The sequence below is a fragment of the Trachurus japonicus genome, chromosome 15 (genome assembly GCF_045865225.1).
Source record: "Trachurus japonicus isolate A0001 chromosome 15, Traja_1.0".
NCBI lineage: Eukaryota > Metazoa > Chordata > Actinopteri > Carangiformes > Carangidae > Trachurus > Trachurus japonicus.
This window is the reverse complement of record NC_140921.1, coordinates 4,107,224-4,127,724: the sequence shown is the minus strand read 5'-3', so window position 1 is coordinate 4,127,724 and position 20,501 is coordinate 4,107,224. Positions and strand designations below refer to the sequence as shown.

The window sequence follows — 20,501 nt, the reverse complement described above, 5'->3', positions numbered from 1 at the left end:
TTGAACAGTTGCAAATATGATTTAGCGCATTTGTTTATTACTGTTAAAGCGCAACTGGTCCATGTGCCTGTGTATTGTGTCAGTGCGTGTGTGTGAGAGAGAGAGGGTGCAGGGGGAGGGGCTGACTGACAGAGATGAGGGACGTGAAATAATAGCCTAATACCGGTAATATAGTATATTTTTTGGGCCACTTCCACTGTCTCTTCAGAAAATAAACCACAAGCATGTTGCTGTCTCTCTTCTGCAGTTCCGCCCCCATCACGTTATTAATTGACATTTAGAAAATTATAGATTTTGATATATAAAATAACATTTAAAAAAAAAAAAATTTTTTACTGACTCAAGTGACTCAAGACACTCGAAAACCCGACTCACTTTAGTGAGTGACTCATACAGACTCGAGTCAGTAAAAGGAATCGAGTTTACCATCACTACTGTCTTTCATGCAGGCACGTGCACACATAGGGCCCAAAGGGTGCTTGAGCCCCTGCCCTTTTTGCCTCGTATTAAAAAGTGCCCTTTTTTCATGTTTTTTTTTTTTTTTTTCAATAAATGCATTCCTGTTGTGCATGAGGATGTAAACAACCGCGCTGTAAAAATGCCACGGTTATCTACCGTACGCATTTCCTTGTAATACACACGGTGTATTATATATTGTGTATGTAAGTTGGTGTGTGTGTTGTCCGCTGCTGCTCCGCTCTGTCCCTCACTGAGGGGCGGGGGGGGAGCTGCCCCGCGGTGCGCGCTCCCTCACATGCACGTCCAGAGAGAGAGAGAGAGAGAGAAGTAGAAGCTGCTGCCTCATCGATAACTCTGTGTGTGCCGCACGTATATGAGACGTGACAGTGGAGCGACTTGTGTTGAATCTCGTGAGTTATAAATCCACCAACATCACTTCCTTGTCAGTTCTGACAAGTCACCTTCCACTTATTCAACGAGCTTAATATGAGTCATATTTCAGAAAAGCCCCATTTGTGTTTGTTTAGCTAACTGCTTGTTAAGAGTTAAGCCCCACCCCGTCCTCTGTCTAACATCACCTGGATAGTGAACAACAACAGCAACAGGAGGAATCACTCACTCAGCTTGATTTCACTGACTATTTGAATTTGTTTCCAGATATTGAGTTACTTCCAATTGTGACTTTGCTGTGGTAAATATTGCTGCTGTTCTGAAATATGCACAGTAGCAGTCACAGTAGTCATTTCTTGGTTTTGTGTGTGTAGCCTGTAGGCTTAGCCTACTTCTATTTTGCACTTGCACTTTTTTTCTGCAAGCCATGTGCACCCAATACCATATTAGCCTTAGCCTACCAGTTCAGAAGTCATGACTGAAATTGGTCCAGCATGTTGACTGCAGTCCTGAAGACGTGCAGGCTTTCTCTACCGACTAAATAGTAACTGTAATTTATTTTTATTTATTTATTTTGATATTAAGGCCCGAAAAAATTGTACATACTGCCCTTTTCTGATGTTGAGCCCCTGCCCCTCTATAGTCATGTGCACGTCCCTGCTTTCATGTGTTTATTTTTGCATAAGCATTTCTGTCTCACACATGCTATGCTAACTAGCACCTGAACAGTAGGCTAACCGTGCCGTTCGCCAGGTTATCAACTGAAAAGACAGAAAAGATAAAACAAAACCACAATATTAATGAAACGGACATATTATCCACTGTATAATCCGCATACATATTTATAGTATTCAACATAAGTTGTAATCACTTTGTATAGCCTACATCTCTTAACTCACCAGCTCAGCTTTACCACTCAAAACGATGGCATCCATATAAAAGAAGATCTGGCAGGTTAATACATCCGCCCCAAATAACCTACAGCGGGGATTATACCACAAGAGGTCTCTATGAAATGAACAAATGTGGGAAAACTTCACAAAAACAATTAGTGCAACCAACAGCACAATAAGACATGGTCGTGGCTCATGCTGCTCTCTTTCTGCAGGCGACATGCGCAGTAGAACGTCAGTGATGTAGACTGATAATCCCTCTATAGAGACACATGTGTCAGTAGCTGGTGGCTCCACCTCTTTCCTGAGGCTCTGTGATGTTTGTTGTGAAATATTCAAAGCTAATAACATCCCATAATAAACAGCTGTGTGTGTGGTTTCAGCACTTTGTAGAAGTTTGAGCAGGTTAAATCTGTGAAGTCAGTCAGCAGGTTTTTCTGTCTCTGAGCTTCATCATCTGCTTCATTCACCATGTTTCTATATGTTTGTTGTCATGGCAACAGAGTTCAGCCTCTCTTGTTAGTTGTCTTTGAAAACTTGAACATCATCAGTTAATCTTTGATCAATGTGGCTGAACAACATAGGTTTGTATGGATGGAGCCACAGGTGGAGCTGACAGGTGAAGAGGCAGAGTCACTAATGTCTGTGTTGAAGCAGCAGCAGCTTCTCATGAATATTAATGAGCTGTTTTCTCTCTCTGACTGTTTAACCTGCTTCCTGTTGCTTCAGCGGTTTGACTTTCATTTTATGAACTTGTTCTTTCTGAAGCTTCTTCAGCTGTCAACAAGGAGCTTTGTCCTCAACTCACTGCTTTTATTCTTTATTCAGATTTAGGGACTGCAAGTTGTCAAAGATCAGCTGTTCTTCTCTGATCTCAGCTCTGAAGTCCAACCCCTCCCACCTGAGAATCCTGGACCTGAGTGGAAACGACCTGGAGGATTCAGTAGTGAAGCATCTGAGTGGTTTTCTGGAGAGTCCAGACTGTAGACTGGAGACTCTGATGTGAGTTCACTGACGTGCTGCGTTCACACGGAGATGGACTACAGCCACGGAACGGAACGCGAAAAACAAACAAATGGTCTGACAGAACGGCAAAACGATACACACGCGACAATATGTTGCTATGGTGATGACATAATTCCGTCGCGGTAGACGGCAAAAGTTAAAATATTTTAACTCCGGACGGCATTGCCGTTGGCGCCGATGGCATTCTTTGCCGGCCTACCTGTTCTCTGGTCCACTAAAAAGACGGTGTGCCGTCTGCCAGACTCCATGTAAATGCAGCATTACTGTTGTAGATCTGAGATCTTTGATCCACAGCTGAACCTGATTGTTCTTCACTCAGAACTTGAATCACTGACTTTGATTTAAAGCAGAAGTAAGCGATCCGGTCGTTTTGGCTAATGCTGCGTTCCAGGCAGGCTTCAAGTCACAACTTACGACTTTGTAGCGTTTCAGGCAACCCACTCGTGTTTTTCCGACCTGTTTTACCGGTGAAAGTCACTATAACGGCCACTCGTAACTTCTGACCCGTGAACTCGTACCAGATCGAACTGGTATGACTTCACAGGTCACGAGTTACGGGTTGCCTTGAACGCACCATAACAGTCCTCGTCCCTACGTCACCACATTCACGGCGTTCCTTGGCTGCACACACAGCCCTTCATGCCGTTCTCTCTCCTCATTGGATAAAAACTGTAGGATACGATAAATGTTTTCTCCTCGGCTCAGAGCAGAGCAGAGGGACTGAGAGACCCGTGTTTCAGTCCAAACACTCTATGTAAGTGATTGCTGTCGGAAGATATAACTATTTAAGACTTATATTAACACAAATATATCACTTACTTCTGCTTTAATGAATGAAGGACGTTTGAAATATTTTTTGTCTCATGTTTCCAGTTGTTCTTCTCTCACAATGAGAATGATTCTTTACTTTCAGCTCATTTCACTTTAGTCCTCACTGTCAATAGTCTGATCATTTCAGGTGTGTGTCTAGTTTCCTGAGACCAGGACCAAGAAAGACCTTAGTCCTGGATCAGGACTGGACCGTTAAACTTTGAGCCAGTTCAGTCCTGAGTCACAGTGTTGTAGTCAGTGTTTAGTCCAACAGGTCTGATCAGATATTGATTGTATATTGACAGACTGACCTGAGGTCAGCAGCAGCTGATGAATCTGTGTTGACATGTGGAGGATGTGTGTAGAAGGCCACATGATGAAGATCCACAACAACACAAAGCCCCTCTACTCATTTTAGACATTGATCATTGATTAGGACACATCTGATTTTATTTTATTCCTTATTCAGATTGAGGTTCTGCAGTTTGTCAGAGATCAGCTGTTCTTCTCTGGGCTCAGCTCTGAAGTCCAACCCCTCCCACCTGAGAGCCCTGGACCTGCATAGAAACAACCTGCCGGATTCAGCTCTGCAGCAGCTTCGTGACCTTGCAGAGAATCCAGACTTTCGACTGGAGACTGTGAGGTGAGTTTGATCTGTTGCTGTTTCCACAGCTGATGATTATGGGAGTAAAATAAAATGCAAAGTGCAGCAGTGAAGAGAAAATGTTTGTAAACAGGTGAACCTGTCAGGATATGACATCATATATGACATCACTGACTGAAGAGTTTGTGACTCATCACCTCCCTAAAACGTCTTCTAAAACTGTTTATTCTTCTCTACAGGACATGGTGAGAGAGAGAAAGACAGAGACAGAGGACTGATCACAACCTAAATGTATTAATCATAATTTGGTAGCTGTTTTTACAGCACAGAGTAAGGATACATTGGTCCTGAGGATCAGTTGAAAGCAGTTATTAGTTATTAGTTAGCATTATACATACAGTCACATTCAGCCAATGGAAGCTTCAATTTGTGGACTTGTTTTCATCAGAGATCCCCATGTATTGAAAAAATGCTCTGGTTTTCCCCTCATACTATACATCATTTTTACTGGAGTAGCTACAATATGATAGAAGTGGTCATATCCTCCACTCGAACGCTCAGCACAGGCTCTCCCCAGCGCTGTGTGCTGAGTCCCTTCCTGTTCACACTGTACACACATGACTGCTCCCCCCTCCACCACTCAAACATCATCGTCAAGTTTCATCTCCAGCGGGGGTGAGAGAGCTTACAGGGAGGAGGTCACATGGTGTTCAATGAATAACCAAGGAGATGGTGATGGACTGGAGGAAGAGGAGAGCAGACCACGCCCCACTGCAGATAACGGTGTCTGTGTGGAGAGAGTTTCCTCTTTCAGGTTCCTTGTGGTGTATATGTGGCTGACAACCTGACATGGCACACCAACACAACAGCGATGGTCAGCAAAGCTCAGCAGAGACTGCACTTCTTGAGAATGCTCGGGAAGCATCACCTGAAGGCAAACCTGATGCAAACTTTCTACTGTTCTAAAGTGGAGAGTGTACTGACATGGCATTACGTAGTGTGGCATGCCGGCCGCACTGTAAAGGCCCCCACACACCGCTCTGACGCAACCCGACCCCGACGGCCTTTTGTCCAACGAGTCTGTCGCCTCTCGTCTACTGCCGACTACACAGCAGCCTTGGGGCGGCAGTGGTTCAGGTGGTAGAGCGGGTCATCCAATGATCAGAGGGTTGGCGGTTCGAATCCCGCTCTGTCCCGGTTGCTGCCATAGTGTCCTTGGGCAAGATACCTTACCCACCTTGCTCGGGTCGTGGTTTGCGCCTTGCATGGCAGCTTCCGCCATCAGTGTGTGAATGGGTGAATGTGATGTACTGTAAAGCGCTTTGGGTATCGTTCAGATGGAAAAGCGCTATATAAATACAGACCATTTACCATTTGCCTGTACGTTCTGCGCTTACGCGAGATACAATAAGTTTCCCTAGCAGCGGGTGGCGCTAGTCTCGTGGCAGTAATCCCAAACATGAAAACAGGGAAATGCTGTAACGGAGAAACCATAGAAGAAACCATGGAGATTAAAAACAAAGTGCACACAACATTAGCTTGTTATTAGTTTTGAGAATACGTTTTAGACGTTTCGGAAAACAAAGCTTGGCAGCAGAATGATCGCTCCGGCTGAGCTGATGGTCACGTTGTCTGCTCTCGGCTCGTTATTGCCCGAAGACATCGCAGGAGGGAAAAAGTAAGGAGAGACCGCACCGTTTGTTTACTATGGTCACTTCCGCCCCTCCCACACACCGCGCTGATTCGCTAGGGCACCGCCAATCAGAATAGCCATTGCATCAGAGTACTCGACGAGTCTACTCTCCCGATGCCCGACGCTCCCCGACTGAGCATGTCGAATCGGGCCCAACGAGACCCGACAGCTTCCGTGCCTCCCCGACGCAGATGAACACACCAAACAGACGCGGACCCGACGCCCGACTGTCGGGTCGGTGTGTTCCTGGCTTAAAGGACAGGAAAGCCCTGCAGGGAGTGATAAAACAGGCTCAGAGAATTGTCTCAACAGAGCCAAGAGGATCCTCGGTGATCCATCTCACCCCGGTAACAGCCTCTTTAAAGCTGCAGTGCGTAACTTCTACGTGTCTGTAAATATCCGTTTCACCCGAGCCACTCTCCTCCTCTAACACCTCGCGGTATTTTTCAGTGTTTGTTTTTTTTGTATTTGGTGTCTTTGGCGACATTCCCGCGCTCGCGCACAGGAAATACTGGTGCGTTCCAGGCAACCCGTAACTCCAACCCGTTTTTCCAACCTGTGAAGTCGTACGAGTTTGATCTGTTACGAGTTCACGGGTCAGAAGTTACGAGTGGCCGTTATAGTGACTTTCACAGGTAACAGGTTGGAAAAACACGAGTTACGGGTTGCCTGGGAACGCTACAAAGTCGTAAGTCGTGACTTGAAGTCGTAACTAGGAGAGCGCTGCTAGAAGCAACATGGCGGAGAACCCGAAGAAGCGACCAAGAGGTTCAGAAGTGAATCCTACTAAAAAGAAAAAGCCTTCCCGTTCGGCAGAAAGTCTGTTGGCCAAGAAAGAGAGTGACAAACGGTAGCGGTGGGGAGGGGAGGGGCGGGTTACACCGGGCCATGCACCATATTGAGGTGCCGGCCATACCGGCAATAATGCAGAAATCCTCTAGGGGGTGATAGAAGTTACGCACTATAGCTTTACCCTGCTGCCCTCTGGCCAGAGGTACAGGGTCTTAGGCAAACGCAACAGGCTCAGGAAAACTTTTTACCCTTAGGCCATCTAGTACAGCGGTTAAGCCCTCAAATCAAGGGGAATTGTGCACTTTTTGAAAGAAACATGAAACTTCTACCATAGTTAGTTTATACCATGAGGTTTATTTTAAGATCGGGAGGGAAGTCAGATTTGACCTCTGAGGCCCGGGAGAGGTCAAATCCAAGATGGCCGCCAATAATATTCAAAAATGCCTATCGCTGGAACCAAACACAGTAGAAAAACACTTAAGGTGTCATTTCCCACTAATTTTTGGGTGCCCATTCTGTTGGTGATACCTTTGAGACCAATAGAATTCAAGAAAATGCATTTAGATCAATGTGAAGGTCAAATAATGCAGACATAGGGAGGTGAACGGTGCAAAAAGGTAGTTTATTTCCAAAATAATAGCCTAACAGTGATGATGATGTTAATAATGATGATAATAGTGCCAATAATAATAATCATTATCATAATAAGTTCTTTTTTTAACTGATTTATTATATTATTAACTCATTGGCTGCCAGCCATTTTCAGAGCAGAGAGCTGCATACTGCCAGCCGTTTTAGAGCATTTTTTACAGATCTTTCAAGACCCACAGAATATTGTGTTCATGTAAACATGTAAACACCAAAACTACCAAGAGAAAGAATAGACTCTCTTCTTTCATTAGGAAAAAAAAGTTTGTTTCTACCTTTTTCCATTCTTTAGTAAACGGCAGTAGAACATTGGCTGGTTTCGCCAAAAACACCTGTTTTTGACCAAAACACCTGTTTTTGACCAAAACACCTGTTTTTGACCAGAACACTGAGAAAACAAGCTTTTTGTGGAAAGAAACATGTCAAGCAGAACAGTGACTTTGAAGTTAATATACAACAGAAACAACATGTCTATAGACATCAATGGCAGCCAATGAGTTAAAGAGACACTGTCTCTCGGCTCTGTTCGTGGCACTAGTACACCACAGCCGCTTGTTACTCTCTCCCTGGCTCTCAGGCTCCGGTCCACTTGGTGCTCCTCCTCCTCTATCCTTGCCTGACTGAGGGCTGCCACCGTGCCCCTAGTCCACCGGTGAGGGATGAGGGGGACTGCCAACTGGGGGCCCACGCCCTCAGACCGACAAAAGCTTGGATCATGGGCTGACTTTCAAGAGATCGCAGCGAGGGAGCTGCTCTGCTACGTACAAAACCCTGACCCAGAATCAGGTCGTCTGCAAGTGATTTAGCACCAGGTTCTCCACAAACATGCGGTGCGAGATTGGAGAGGACCGGTGGACCACCATCCGGCCACGCGCCAACCCTGTCACCAACGGCTCTACTCGCTGTAATCAAAACCCGGTTGTCAGGGGGTTTCGCTAGATAGTAGGTAGGGACAGTGGGAATCTCGTTCATCCATTCATGTGTGTCACTAATTAGATGACGAGGCATTTGGCTACTGGGTCATACGGCTTTCCGTGTTTACCTGCACGTCAGGCGCCATCGTGAGTACTACGACATGATACAGCCCATACGGACCCATTTCTGCATCAGCAGCTGGTCCGCCACCTTCTATAATCATTACGAGCCCAAACTGCCCCCAGCTGACCGCCAGCCGGTGGGATGCAGCCAGGCGGGGTTCCCGTTATAGAGGGCCAGCCAGCGTCGTGTAGAGGTCCCCTCAGGTCACCAGCCACCCTTGCGGCCGTCCCTCATCCCTTTGAGGACCAGCTCGGCTCCTGGAGAGGGCCGTAGTCCTCAATCCTGGAACGGCCATACCTAAAACGTGACGTCAGCCGACTGCCTTCCACTGATTGGGCAGAGCGTTGTCACTGGAAGAGTCGTGAGCGCGATGTCCGACATGCGAATTCATTTGTACCGAGACCGTTGTTATTCCTTCACCCGAGTTAAATGATGCTGTGTGGAAAACCACGCTGTGGTCCGTAATCGAGGAACAGACAAGTGAGTTTGGAGCTGACGAGAAGATCGAAAATAGAGAGAGAAACAGTGTGGCCTTGCAATCCCCCCACCCCTGCTGAGGAGGAACTAGAGAACTCAGCTGTAATGGAAAAGCACCTTTACTGAGCCGTGCCGTGACTGTGTAGTGGAAAAGTGCCAATAGTTACTCCGTTTAGCAGATGGTGCCAGTGACGCAGCAGCACCTTATCAGTGGGTGAAACTGATTCAATTTCGGCCACAAAAACATTGTGGTTTTTTGGAGATACACACAGCATCTCGTGTCAAACCAACCCGACCCATCGGCCTTACTCGGGTTTGGGTTGAAATTGAGAACTCTAATTCAGAGTACTGGGCGAAAGCACATTTGTGTCAACTCCCCTCCATGGGCCTTCGCAATGCTTCCACACAGCGCCGGACACCACCCCTCTCTCCGCGGAAAGAGGAGGGCGACAGTATTATTAAATTGCAGATTTGCACCTTTACATAAATGCATTTTCTTGAATGTGTTCTGGTCAAAAACAGGTGTTTTTGGCGAAACCAGCCAATGTTCTACTGCCGTTTACTAAAGAATGGAAAAAGGTAGAAACAAAATTTTTTTTCCTAATGAAAGAAGAGAGTCTACTCTTACTCTTGGTAGTTTTGGTGTTTACATGTTTACATGAACACAATATTCTGTGGGTCTTGAAAGGGTCTGTAAAAAATGCTCTAAAACGGCTGGCAGTATGCAGCTCTCTGCTCTGAAAATGGCTGGCAGCCAATGAGTTAATAATAAATCAGTTAAAAAAAAGAACTTATTATGATAATGATTATTATTATTGGCACTATTATCATCATTATTAACATCATCATCACTGTTAGGCTATTTTTTTGGAAACAAACTACCTTTTTGCACTGTTCACCTCCCTATGTCTGCATAATTTGACCTCCACATTGATCTAAATGCATTTTTTTGAATTCTATTGGTCTCAAAGGTATCACCAACAGAATGGGCACCCAAAAATTAGTGGGAAATGACACCTTAAGTGTTTTTCTACTGTGTTTGGTTCCAGCGATAGGCATTTTTGAATATTATTGGCGGCCATCTTGGATTTGACCTCTCCCGGGCCTCAGAGGTCAAATCTGACTTCCCTCCCGATCTTAAAATAAACCTCATGGCATAAACTAACTATGGTAGAAGTTTCATGTTTCTTTCAAAAAGTGCACAATTTTCATGCTTAGCCGCTGTACTAATCAGGCTCTTGAACACTAAGATGTCATGAATGAATGATGTGTGGGTGGGATGGTTTATACTGTATTTTTTTTTATATATATATATACTATTGCTTTTATATTTACATTTATTGTCTCATTTATTGTCATACTATTGCACTATTGTTAGGGTATGCCAAACCAATTTCGTTGTTACGCTGTTTATAATGACAATAAAGCATATTATTGTACTCTTAATTTCATTCCACCATTGTTTCAATGATTGTAGTGTTGTGGATTTCCATTTTGTTAAAATGCATTTTTAGCGGCTGTTATGGATAATAAAATAACATTTTTCTGATACAGTGTGAAGTTGTGAAGTCTGTTTAGGTCCCCAAGAATAGCTACCAGGGGGTCATAGGGGTATACAGCCGCCAAAACGGCTGAAGGCTCCTATAGTCCTATAGCATGTGGGTTAGATTACCATCATTAGTGCATCTTGTCCAACATGAAGAGACTGATTGATACATGTGGTTTAATCTATAAGGGGTGTTATATGTGCGATGCAAGACATTAAATTGAGTCAGTCTGTGTTTAGTTGAACTTAAAAAGGTTTGTGAGTCCTAAGGATTGTTTCCAATTCTTGATTGTTGTAGTTGGCATCCAAGTCCTTTTCCCATTTGTACTTAATATTCAAGTGTCATTAACAGTCATTAATCCATGTATAGAGCTTTGAGATCAGTCCAGTTGGTGAGTCAAATAAGTGTATTGTTCTTTCCAAAGGGAGTATTTCTAATTCTAGGGTACAGTACAAACATAACTATATTTAAAAAGAGGCATAAAAAATTATTTCTAAATAGGTATATGGAAGATAAACATATATTGCACGTTGGTATGGATGTTTTGTATTTTTATGTATGTAGTATGGATATGTATGTAGAAGACATATAAAAACCATGATGAGTAGAAAGGGGTGGGAATTTTAAAAAAAAAGTACATACTCCTTTATTATGATTTGATACTTAGGCCTATTTTTTTCATTCATTCATTTATTCATTCCCCACCGAGATGTGTTTCATTTCTGACCTGGGCCTCTTCAAATCTAGGCTAAAAACCTATTTACGTAGGATGGCTTTTAATACCCAGTAGCGTGATGACACTTTTATCTTGTTTTATCTTATTTGATTTTGCTGTATTTTATTGCTTTTATTGTTTTTTTTTGTTTTTTTACCGTTTTTTAATTGTTCTCATTTCTTCTTTTTCTTTATTACCTCCTGTAAAGCACTTTGGTACACCGAAAGGTTTGTTGTAAAGGGCTGTATAAATAAACTACATTTACATTAAAATATTCATAGTAATATTAAAATGTTAATATTTCTTTTTGAATAAGCAATATTAAAACTATGTAAAATCTAAATAGAAGCCCAAACCAATTGACTATATTATTGTCATTAAGGCGTTTGGCCGCTAGATGTCGCCATTGCATTATTTCATGTGACCTCCCATTCTTCAGCTGGGACAAAGGAGAACAGCCTGGATTCTTATTGAGTTGTCAGTAAAGTGTCATGATGTCTCAGCTTTCGTTTGTCAGTAAATGGTCACCGTGTATTCATGCATTTTCCTCCAGTGTGACGTGTTGCTACACATTATAGGCTACAATACAATCAAATGCAAAAATATTTGTAATGTTTGCAGGATGAAGCCCTGCAGAGCCTCGGATGTTAGCTGAAGTGAACATTTTGTACATTTTCTTCTATTTTTATTTAAAACTCTGCAGAAGAAAAATAAATAAATGAATAAAAAATCTTGGCAGCAGAATATCCCAGTTGCATGAGAACACACTGAAGCCCTATAAGCTCTGCTCCTCAAACACACACACACACTGCGTCCCACTGTGTTTTCCAGTGTTATCACACCATAGCAAAAATGTTGTGGCATTTTTCTAATATGCAGCAGCACGTGCAGCTCCCTCCTGAGCTGTTTCTGCAGTGTGCACAGATCTGGCCTTCAGCTTTAATGCTTACAGCTTCCTCCAGAGGCTGCAGAGTTATGAGCCTAATAAAACTCTCTCTCCTCTCTATACCACTCTCTACCTCTCTCTTTCCCCCACTCTCTCTCACACACACACACACACACACACACACACACACACACACACACACACACACACACACACACACACACACACACACACACACACACACACACACATATAGGCCTACACGATATGGTGTTGATGTATATTATGATGAGTAATCCTGATGCTGATGTTATTTCCGATTCATTAACCCGTAATAAATTAAACACTGAATGGAAATGAACAGCAAAGACCTTTCCAACTCCTTTGTACCACACTTACACACACTTACACACACACACACACACACACACAAACACAGATGCGTAGAGTGCGTGTGTAGTGGGACAGACGGACGGCTGCTGCAGAGCCACAGGACTCCAAAACAGTAATCACATCATGTATAAAGGCCATCAAGACTAAATTAAATACAATAAAATCAAACAGGCCTGTTGAGAATTCACTATTTTTTTGTGTTTTAATCTTCCAGTGGTTTTTAAATCCAGAGCAGCGTGAGATCTCATTATTCACGCATGATGCACCGAGTTTCCAAACCAACCAGAACTTCACTGGATAACTGGGATTTACTATTTTACACCGTTTCACGAGCTGTGCACCAACTAATTCAGCGGGTTTTAGTTCCGCAGTCTGGAGTGCAGAAGTAAAAAAGAAAAAAGAAAAAAATCCAACTGTGAGAGAGGAATGGATCTGACATCTTAACCTGTGGTGAATCTGAGCTAATGTTCCTGCAGCAGCCTCTTTATTACAGATATGACAGCGATCAACATGCGCATTCAACGCGTAATCAGCCCAAATATGTGCGTGTTTTCACGTTTCACCTTCTTTAAATGTTAAATCTCTAACATGCATCTGTTAAATCTGTGATATACTTCGATATTAATGTGATTTACTGTATTTTCTACATCCTGCACATACATGCAGGTCTTTGCACAAGGCCTGAGTCAGTACAAACCTCCATTTGCTGCCTGGATCTTCACTTATGGCTCCTTCAGACACATGGTTCAAAGGCGCTGGAGGTTTTAGGGTGGAGGGGGTGGAGGAGGTTAGAGGGGGGGGTGATGGTTGGTGACCATTTACTGGACTTGACGGTCAGTGTGTGTTGTCCTGAAGTGAGACTCCTGTTTTGGGACCGAGAAGGACCGTGGACTGTGGACTGTGGAGTGGACGCGGTGGTTCTCGGCCTCTCACAGTGAGTCTCTATTAAAAAATAATATATAAAAAAAGCTGCAGATCTTAATTAACACTTCACTTTAATTATTCATGTTTATTCACTTTATGTTTTCATTTGTTTACGTTTCTGTTCTCGTCTTTCTTTGTTCTTGCTGCGCCTCGTTTGGTCCCTGCAGCAGCAGCAGCAGCAGCTTTTCTTATAAATATCCTCTTTTTTGTTTTGTTTATCACGTTCCTTAATGAGTCATTTAATTAAATCCCTAGAAGCTCACAGGCTTCTCTCTTTGACCTGCACCGACACTGAATGCAACGCAAAGCAGCTACTGGATGTTAATGAAGGCCGTGAAGCCTCAACACGTTTGATTCGTTAATTTATGTAAATGGAAAAAAAAGACATATTTAAAATTACAGATTAATCATTATAACAGCTCTATCATATAAAAGAGCCGAGGAATCATACAGGACTACATGTTATAAATAAAACACTATGCCTATATTAATGGGAGGAAGCAGGCCTATAGGCCTAATAACCTACGGATAGGGCTACTACATAAAGTTACGCCTGATTTTCGACCTGTTTGCTAATCTTGCATTGATCATTTAGGAAAAATCGAAGTGAAAAGCAATAGGCCTAATATAGGCAAATATTTAAATGTTGACAATTTAAACAGGAAGAGGATTCATGTCAGGATCGAACAGTTGATTTCACGTGTCCTATAATAATAATAATAATAATAATAACAGGCCCAAGAATAGTAGCCTAATAATTAAGTAGCCTATATTATTATTTATTTTAATATTCTGTATTTTAGCCATTTTCAACAAGAAAAGCAATAAAAATATAAAATAAAAAGCGAAAGTGATTTCGTGGTTTTAAAACATGAAAATTATTATTCATTTATAGGTTGTAAGTTTGGTTTTACACATGAATATATTTCGTTTTACACAAGTTTCAAACAGCATCTTTAGTCTAAATCCTGTTCACATAGAGCAGGACACGGCCCGCGCGATACAACAAACCATGACCTTCATCCATCCATCGATTCATCCAATAATTCTTTCATTCTCTTTGTCTGTGCAGGAATCACACAATAAATATATATAAATTTAGCTGTTTATCTTAGTACTTTATTATAGGATATCCTTATATCCACACACAGATAGCTCTAGTCTAATAACAGCCTGTGGTTCTGTAGCTACAACACAGGCTGAGCGCACGTGACGGCCTCGTGCTTCCTTTGATCAGACATATTTGCATCATATAACAGCCTAAATGGGAAAGTCCCCACGTGGCCACACCACGGAGATATGTAGCCTATAGCTTTACAGCTTCTTTTTCTTTTTCTGAAGGTTTTCTGCTCATTAACCAGCTCATCTGCCCGTGACAGTGTCATGTCCTACATATTCTATAAATAGCAGCTGTAAAACACGTTTTACAGGCTGCATCCTCACCTGACTCGTGTTTGAAGCTGATTTTTTTTTATTTTTTTTAAGCCCATTAGGCTACAAAGAATCGCTGCACTGTGACGTCACTCAGTGTATCACCCATATCACCATAAACGTAGTAAACACAACAAACAAAACAAACCTTGTCCATGGCGGTGAACTCGTTTTTAGCATCGACCATCGCGAAAGTTCGTGAATGTTTGTGATGTGCAGATCGATACTGAAATATCGATACTTCCGATACCAGGTCTGTATGCTCTAGAATCGATACTCAAATGAAAATATCGATACTTTTGATACTTCAGTAATTTGTGGTTATTATACATACATACATAGTGGAAAGTAACTAAACTATTCAGATCTTGTTGGTAGGAACTACTTTTTCTTCCACCTGGGTAAGTGCGTAATGCGTAAGCTGCTCACAAAGTCAGTCTTTGTAGAGTCGATGGCGGAGCGGAAAGGAGTCAGGTGTGAAGCTATTTCAGTGCCACAAACAGTGAAGACGAAGTCTGTAATATCTGTGGGAAAATTATAAAGAATATTATAAATGAATGAATTGAAAAAAATATATGTTTGTTTATCATTTTCTTATTTAATTTATGGTTTTATTATTTTACTTATGTTCTTTTTTTAGTGTTTGAAACACTATTTTCGGCTATATTCTAAACAAGGCCACTACCTCAATATAGTTCAGAGTTTAAGATAAATACGTTAGGTCTTGCATCCTTAGGAAGCTATGACTTGAAATACACTACTTTTATTTTATTTTATTAGATTTACCAGGCACATTAGGTGCATTTGCACAAAGTATCGGATCGGTATCGCCGATACCAGCCTGAATTTTACTCAGTATCGGATCGGAAAGGAAATTTGTGGTATCGAACATCAAAATGCTCCTGCTGGCTCCACTATTAGCCTATTGGTCAGCTGAATACCATGACGTGACTGATATGGAGCGATCCTATTGGCTAGGTTCTCTTTTCAAATTAATACCCGGAAGTGTAGCTATATTGGCGGCGTTTCGCTGCTACTTGGCGGTGTTGACACTTTAACGTATTTACAGCTACATTTAGAGACTTTGTTTTCAAGAAAAAGTACAGAAAGGCAAATGTAAAGATTGTTGGATAAACTTTGGCCTCTGAAAAGAATAGACAAGTGTGAGTATTGTGCTGCATGAATGTAGTTTTTTACCTGTAGTAACTCACCTGTGTGGTTGGTGAAGGTGTGTTTGTGCCACAGCTTGGAGATCAAACTTGGCGCCATGTTTGAATCACTGATTTTAATTTGCTGCAGCTTTAGGCCTATTTTAAATACATATTCAAAAACTGTTGAATATGTATAGGCTAAACACGTGAACACAGGAAGCGGGAGGGAGAGGTGGAGACAGGCGAACGGCTGATATGCAAATAGGACGTGATGACTACAGTTGTTTCACAGTATTTACTGGGAAAAAGTCTTATAGTTATTGAGATATCTTCACTGGAGGTAGAACAAAGCACATAACTCTGATGTGTCTATTTTAGAAAAAGAGGTGGTCGTGTAAAACGTATTTTAGTGTATTTGGATCCTCCCCCATAAATAGCTACTGAAAACTTTGGCTTCTGCAAAAGGTGCATTGTGTACGATTTTACATATAGACCTACCTTAGTTATAATTCGTCCGTGTCACATTGCATAGTCTTGTTGACATAAATTCTTGCATATATATGTTATCTGATGTCCTCAGTCATGAAAAACTAACCATACATTTGCACATATATAACATTGTGTGTTGTAAATGTGCATAATATTTCATGACAGTGGTTTGTAATCCTGTAACTGTGCATCAAAAAGCCACTTCTCCTCCATGATTGATTTACATCCTCAACACACGTTTACGGCCTCTGTCTGCTGAAATACTGTACGCTGACAGGCTGCACAAGGCGGAGAGGAAACACACAGAGGGTCCAGCTCTGCAGCTCCACTCAGGTTATAACGGAGATACAGAGGACTGACACAGTATATTCAGACTCTGCATCCCATAATAACAAGGCAAAAGTAGAGTTGTGTAAGAATTCAGACTCTGTACTTTGTGTTTAGTTGAAACAATAAGACAGTTAGTTTCCTGTATCTGTGCCGTAATGTTGAATATGATTGTTAGCTGTGTGAATATTTAATGTTATCATAAGAAAATATAAATAGCTCACTTTCCTCTACTGACAACTTTTATAAATCCACAACACGAGGTGGGGGGATGGTGACCACGCCCACTTAGGAGACAGGAAGTGGAGGTAAATTCATGCAAAACCGCTGATGCGCGTTGCCTTCAGGGACAGTTTTTCATCAACAGTCTCTGTATTTCCCTCTAAAACAACTCTGTCTGGTAACGTTGTGTTATTATCTCATAGCGTGGTGAATGTGCAGGTCACAACTTGTCCACCAGAGCGTTGTGGAGTTGTTGGATTGTGTATTTGATGAGTTTGATGAAGGAAACCAAGAAATCCCATTAGCCTCTGACGTAGCCTAGCTCTGAGCAGCTCGCGGCTCTGCTCCGCCGTTCTAAAAATAGCTTGCACCAACAATTAAAGGTAACGAACCTACTGCTATGACTATAGGGATTATGGCAATGGGCCAATTTGCCAAAATGTTGAACTATTCCTTTAAGAAATTTTAGTTTAGTTTTTATTTTTGAGGAATTGATAGTCTTAGTTTTTCAGGTTTTAGGATAAAGCCTCTGTGGGACCAACTTTAGACATCTCTAAGAAAACTAAAACTAAGCTGATGTTATCAGACATTCAGTTTAGTTTTAGTTAGTTTTACATTGTTCATTGTAGTTTTTATTTAGTTATCGAAAAATTGTCATTTTTATTTCAGTTTGCAGAATTATTTTTTCACTGCTATAGTTTTAGCCTTAGTTTTAGTAACTATAATAACCCTGATGGAGACATTTCCAGGTGTTTCACAGCTGGATCTCTAAAGGACGTTCACAGAGTTGTCGTATCATCCAACCGAGGAGAAGATTTCCTGTCTCTGAGCTCCCTCCACCTCTGATCTCTGAGACCTTATGTAGAATATAGCTAGTAGGTGTGTTATATACTTTTCCACATCATGTCCAGTGGGCGGAGTTAACCACAGGTGGAGTCTGAACGTCTCAATGATCATCAAGACGAAGTTGAAGTTTAAAGGCTCTGCAGTCGTGCGTCCTCAGACTAAAAAAAAAACATCATAATGCGATTATACTGGCAGATGTTTATGATTTCAGTGTGTTACGTCTTCAGCAAAGGATTTTGTTCTTCAGGGCGTCTCCGTAGCAACACAACACTTACACTGCCGCAATGCACAACAATTCAACTTTATCACAAAAACAACTGCAGCTGATGTACGTGATATTTCCATTTTTCCTTTTTAGAGAATTTGGCATTTCTAAAATTCTTCTTTTGTCTTGTGATTATGGGGTGTTGTTGACTGTAGGTTAATGAGGGAAACCTTGTAGCTTTAGCTGTGTGCAGTTCCTATTTACTTTATGCTTTCTAAAGGGATACGCCAACATCTTTTTTTTTTCATGTCTTGCTTCACTCCCAAGTCCATGACCAGCAGATAGACACCATCCTTTCGACTGTGCGTGCAGTAACAAGGGAGATAGAGCCGTATCGCCCGTAATTAGCTTAGCTCAAACGCTGGAAGTGTATGGGTAGTGTTAGCTTGCCTCCACCTAAAGTCATCAGAGAAACTCTTCAGCAACTCTAAACGGAAACCGGCGGGCCGATCTTCGTCTCAGAGCTGACAAAACTCTCCGGTAAGGCATCTTGAGCGGTCAAATGCCGCTAACGGGACGAGATCGGTCAAAACGGAGGGTTCAAGCAAAGACGGTTTATTTTGGTTCAAGCTAGCTAGCTACATCGAGGGTAGGTTAGCTTCCTGTTTCAAAGTAAAAGCACAAATTCTGTCGTCATGGTTTTCTGTATGTAAAGGGCAACGGGTGTTTTATTTTGTGAAAGTAACCGGAAGTGCGTTGGTCACAACGGCTAGCTTGAGTAGCGCCGAATTCGTCCGAACAAAATTGTAAACAGCTGGTATTTAGACAAATTAACGACACACTGCTGATCTAAACGGCTACTTTCTCACCTAAACATGTTTGAAATGTTGATAAAGTGATATATTTACGGAGTTTAGAGCTAAAATGAAATCAGCTTCTGACTGCTGATTTTGGCTCGGGTAGGAGGCAGGCTAACACTACCTATACACTTCCAGTGTTTGAGCTAAGCTAATTAGCGACTTTAGGTGGAGGCAGGCTAACACTACCTATACACTTCCAGTGTTTGAGCTAAGCTAATTAGCGACTTTAGGTGGAGGCAGGCTAACACTACCCATACACTTAAAGTGTTTGAGCTAAGCTAATTACGGGCGATACGGCTCTATCTCCCTTGTTACTGCACGCACAGTCGAAAGGATGGTGTCTATCTGCTGGTCATGGACTCGCGGGAGTGAGGCAAGACATGAAAAAAAAAAGTTGGCGTATCCCTTTAAAACTTTATTATTATAAGGGCGGACAGTGGAGCTGCAGTCAGAGCTGAAACAGAACAGCGTGTTTGTTTGTTGGTCTCTGTGTCCTGAAGGCGACTGTGTGCTGCATGCTGCCTTTACTTCCACTTTACTGCTCTATTTATATATATATTTACATGCAACCTGATATAACCTATGATGATGATGATGATGATGATGATGGCTCGGGGCCGTGACATACTGATGACGCCTGGTGTGTTTCCTTAAAGACTATCACGAGTGTGTGTATGTTCTGCATTAGATCAAAGAGAGTGTTCGACCTCTCCGTTAGGACACAAGCATCAAACAGATCCACTGTTTTAATCACACATGAATATTTGCATGATCGTGTAATAAATGGGAAAATCCCCCCATATACACACACACACACACACACACACACACACACACACACACACACACACACACACATAGCTCTGAGACATTTATGTTCACTGCTAAATGTTCTTTAACACAGAAAACTTCTCTTTGTTGTGTGTTTTTCTCGGTAATAACTTTATTATTGTGGTCTGTTGTTCATCTGACAGGACGTCTGTTGTGTTTATCGCCGTATAAAACCAACATACACACTGTTAATTTGCTTTATTCTTCATGACAGAGGTTTGTAGCTGTCCTGTAACTGTACATACTGTATAATATATATAAAGATATAAAAAGCCACTTCAGTCTGTGATTTACATCCAACACATTTACGGTCTGTGTTGAAATATGTCGACGGGTGGAAAAGGTTCTTCATGTTCTTCAGTTTGTTTGTTGAGGCTCTCAAAGTTTTTTCACCAGCAGCTCATACGTATACATATGTAGATCTAATCATCAATCAATCAAACTTTATTTGTAAAGCACTTTTTCACACAGTTCCCAGAGCTTCAAGATGATCGATGAGCTATAAAAGGAAAAGAACAAAGCTGCCAATGAGGAACAATAACATATAGCCTACTAGATTTAAGATGCTGTAGTGGTAACATGAGCAAACAAAGTAAAATAACAAAAAAAAAGAGCAGAATGAGATACAATATAAAGAAAATGCACGTTAGAATACAGTTTAGGTTAAAATAAAAGACTAAAAACCATTTTTACTCAGTTAAAAGCTGTAGACTGTTGCAGATTCTGGATCAGTGTTGGTTATTATTTCTTTTATGAGTCACATCTGCTGGATATAAAAAACATTCGTTTTTCTGTTTGGATGGAATAATAATTTAAAAAAGACTCCACACGAGAATTAAAAAAA

General features: G+C 41.8%; 1 protein-coding gene and 1 long non-coding RNA gene across 2 annotated transcripts in view; one reads left to right on the top strand and one right to left on the bottom strand.

Moving 5' to 3' along the window:
- Positions 1 to 4,388, top strand: part of LOC146973081 (uncharacterized) — a 107,839-nt gene extending 103,451 nt beyond the window's left edge. The window contains exons 11-12 of the mRNA XM_085799066.1: positions 2,571 to 2,744; positions 4,048 to 4,388. Of these exons, the coding sequence (XP_085655192.1) occupies positions 2,571 to 2,744; positions 4,048 to 4,225 (352 nt within the window). The 3' untranslated portion in view covers positions 4,226 to 4,388. The remainder of the gene's footprint in view (positions 1 to 2,570; positions 2,745 to 4,047) is intronic.
- The window catches only part of LOC146973073 (uncharacterized), a 430,259-nt gene that overhangs the window by 126,762 nt on the left and 282,996 nt on the right, over positions 1 to 20,501 (bottom strand). The window lies entirely within an intron of this gene.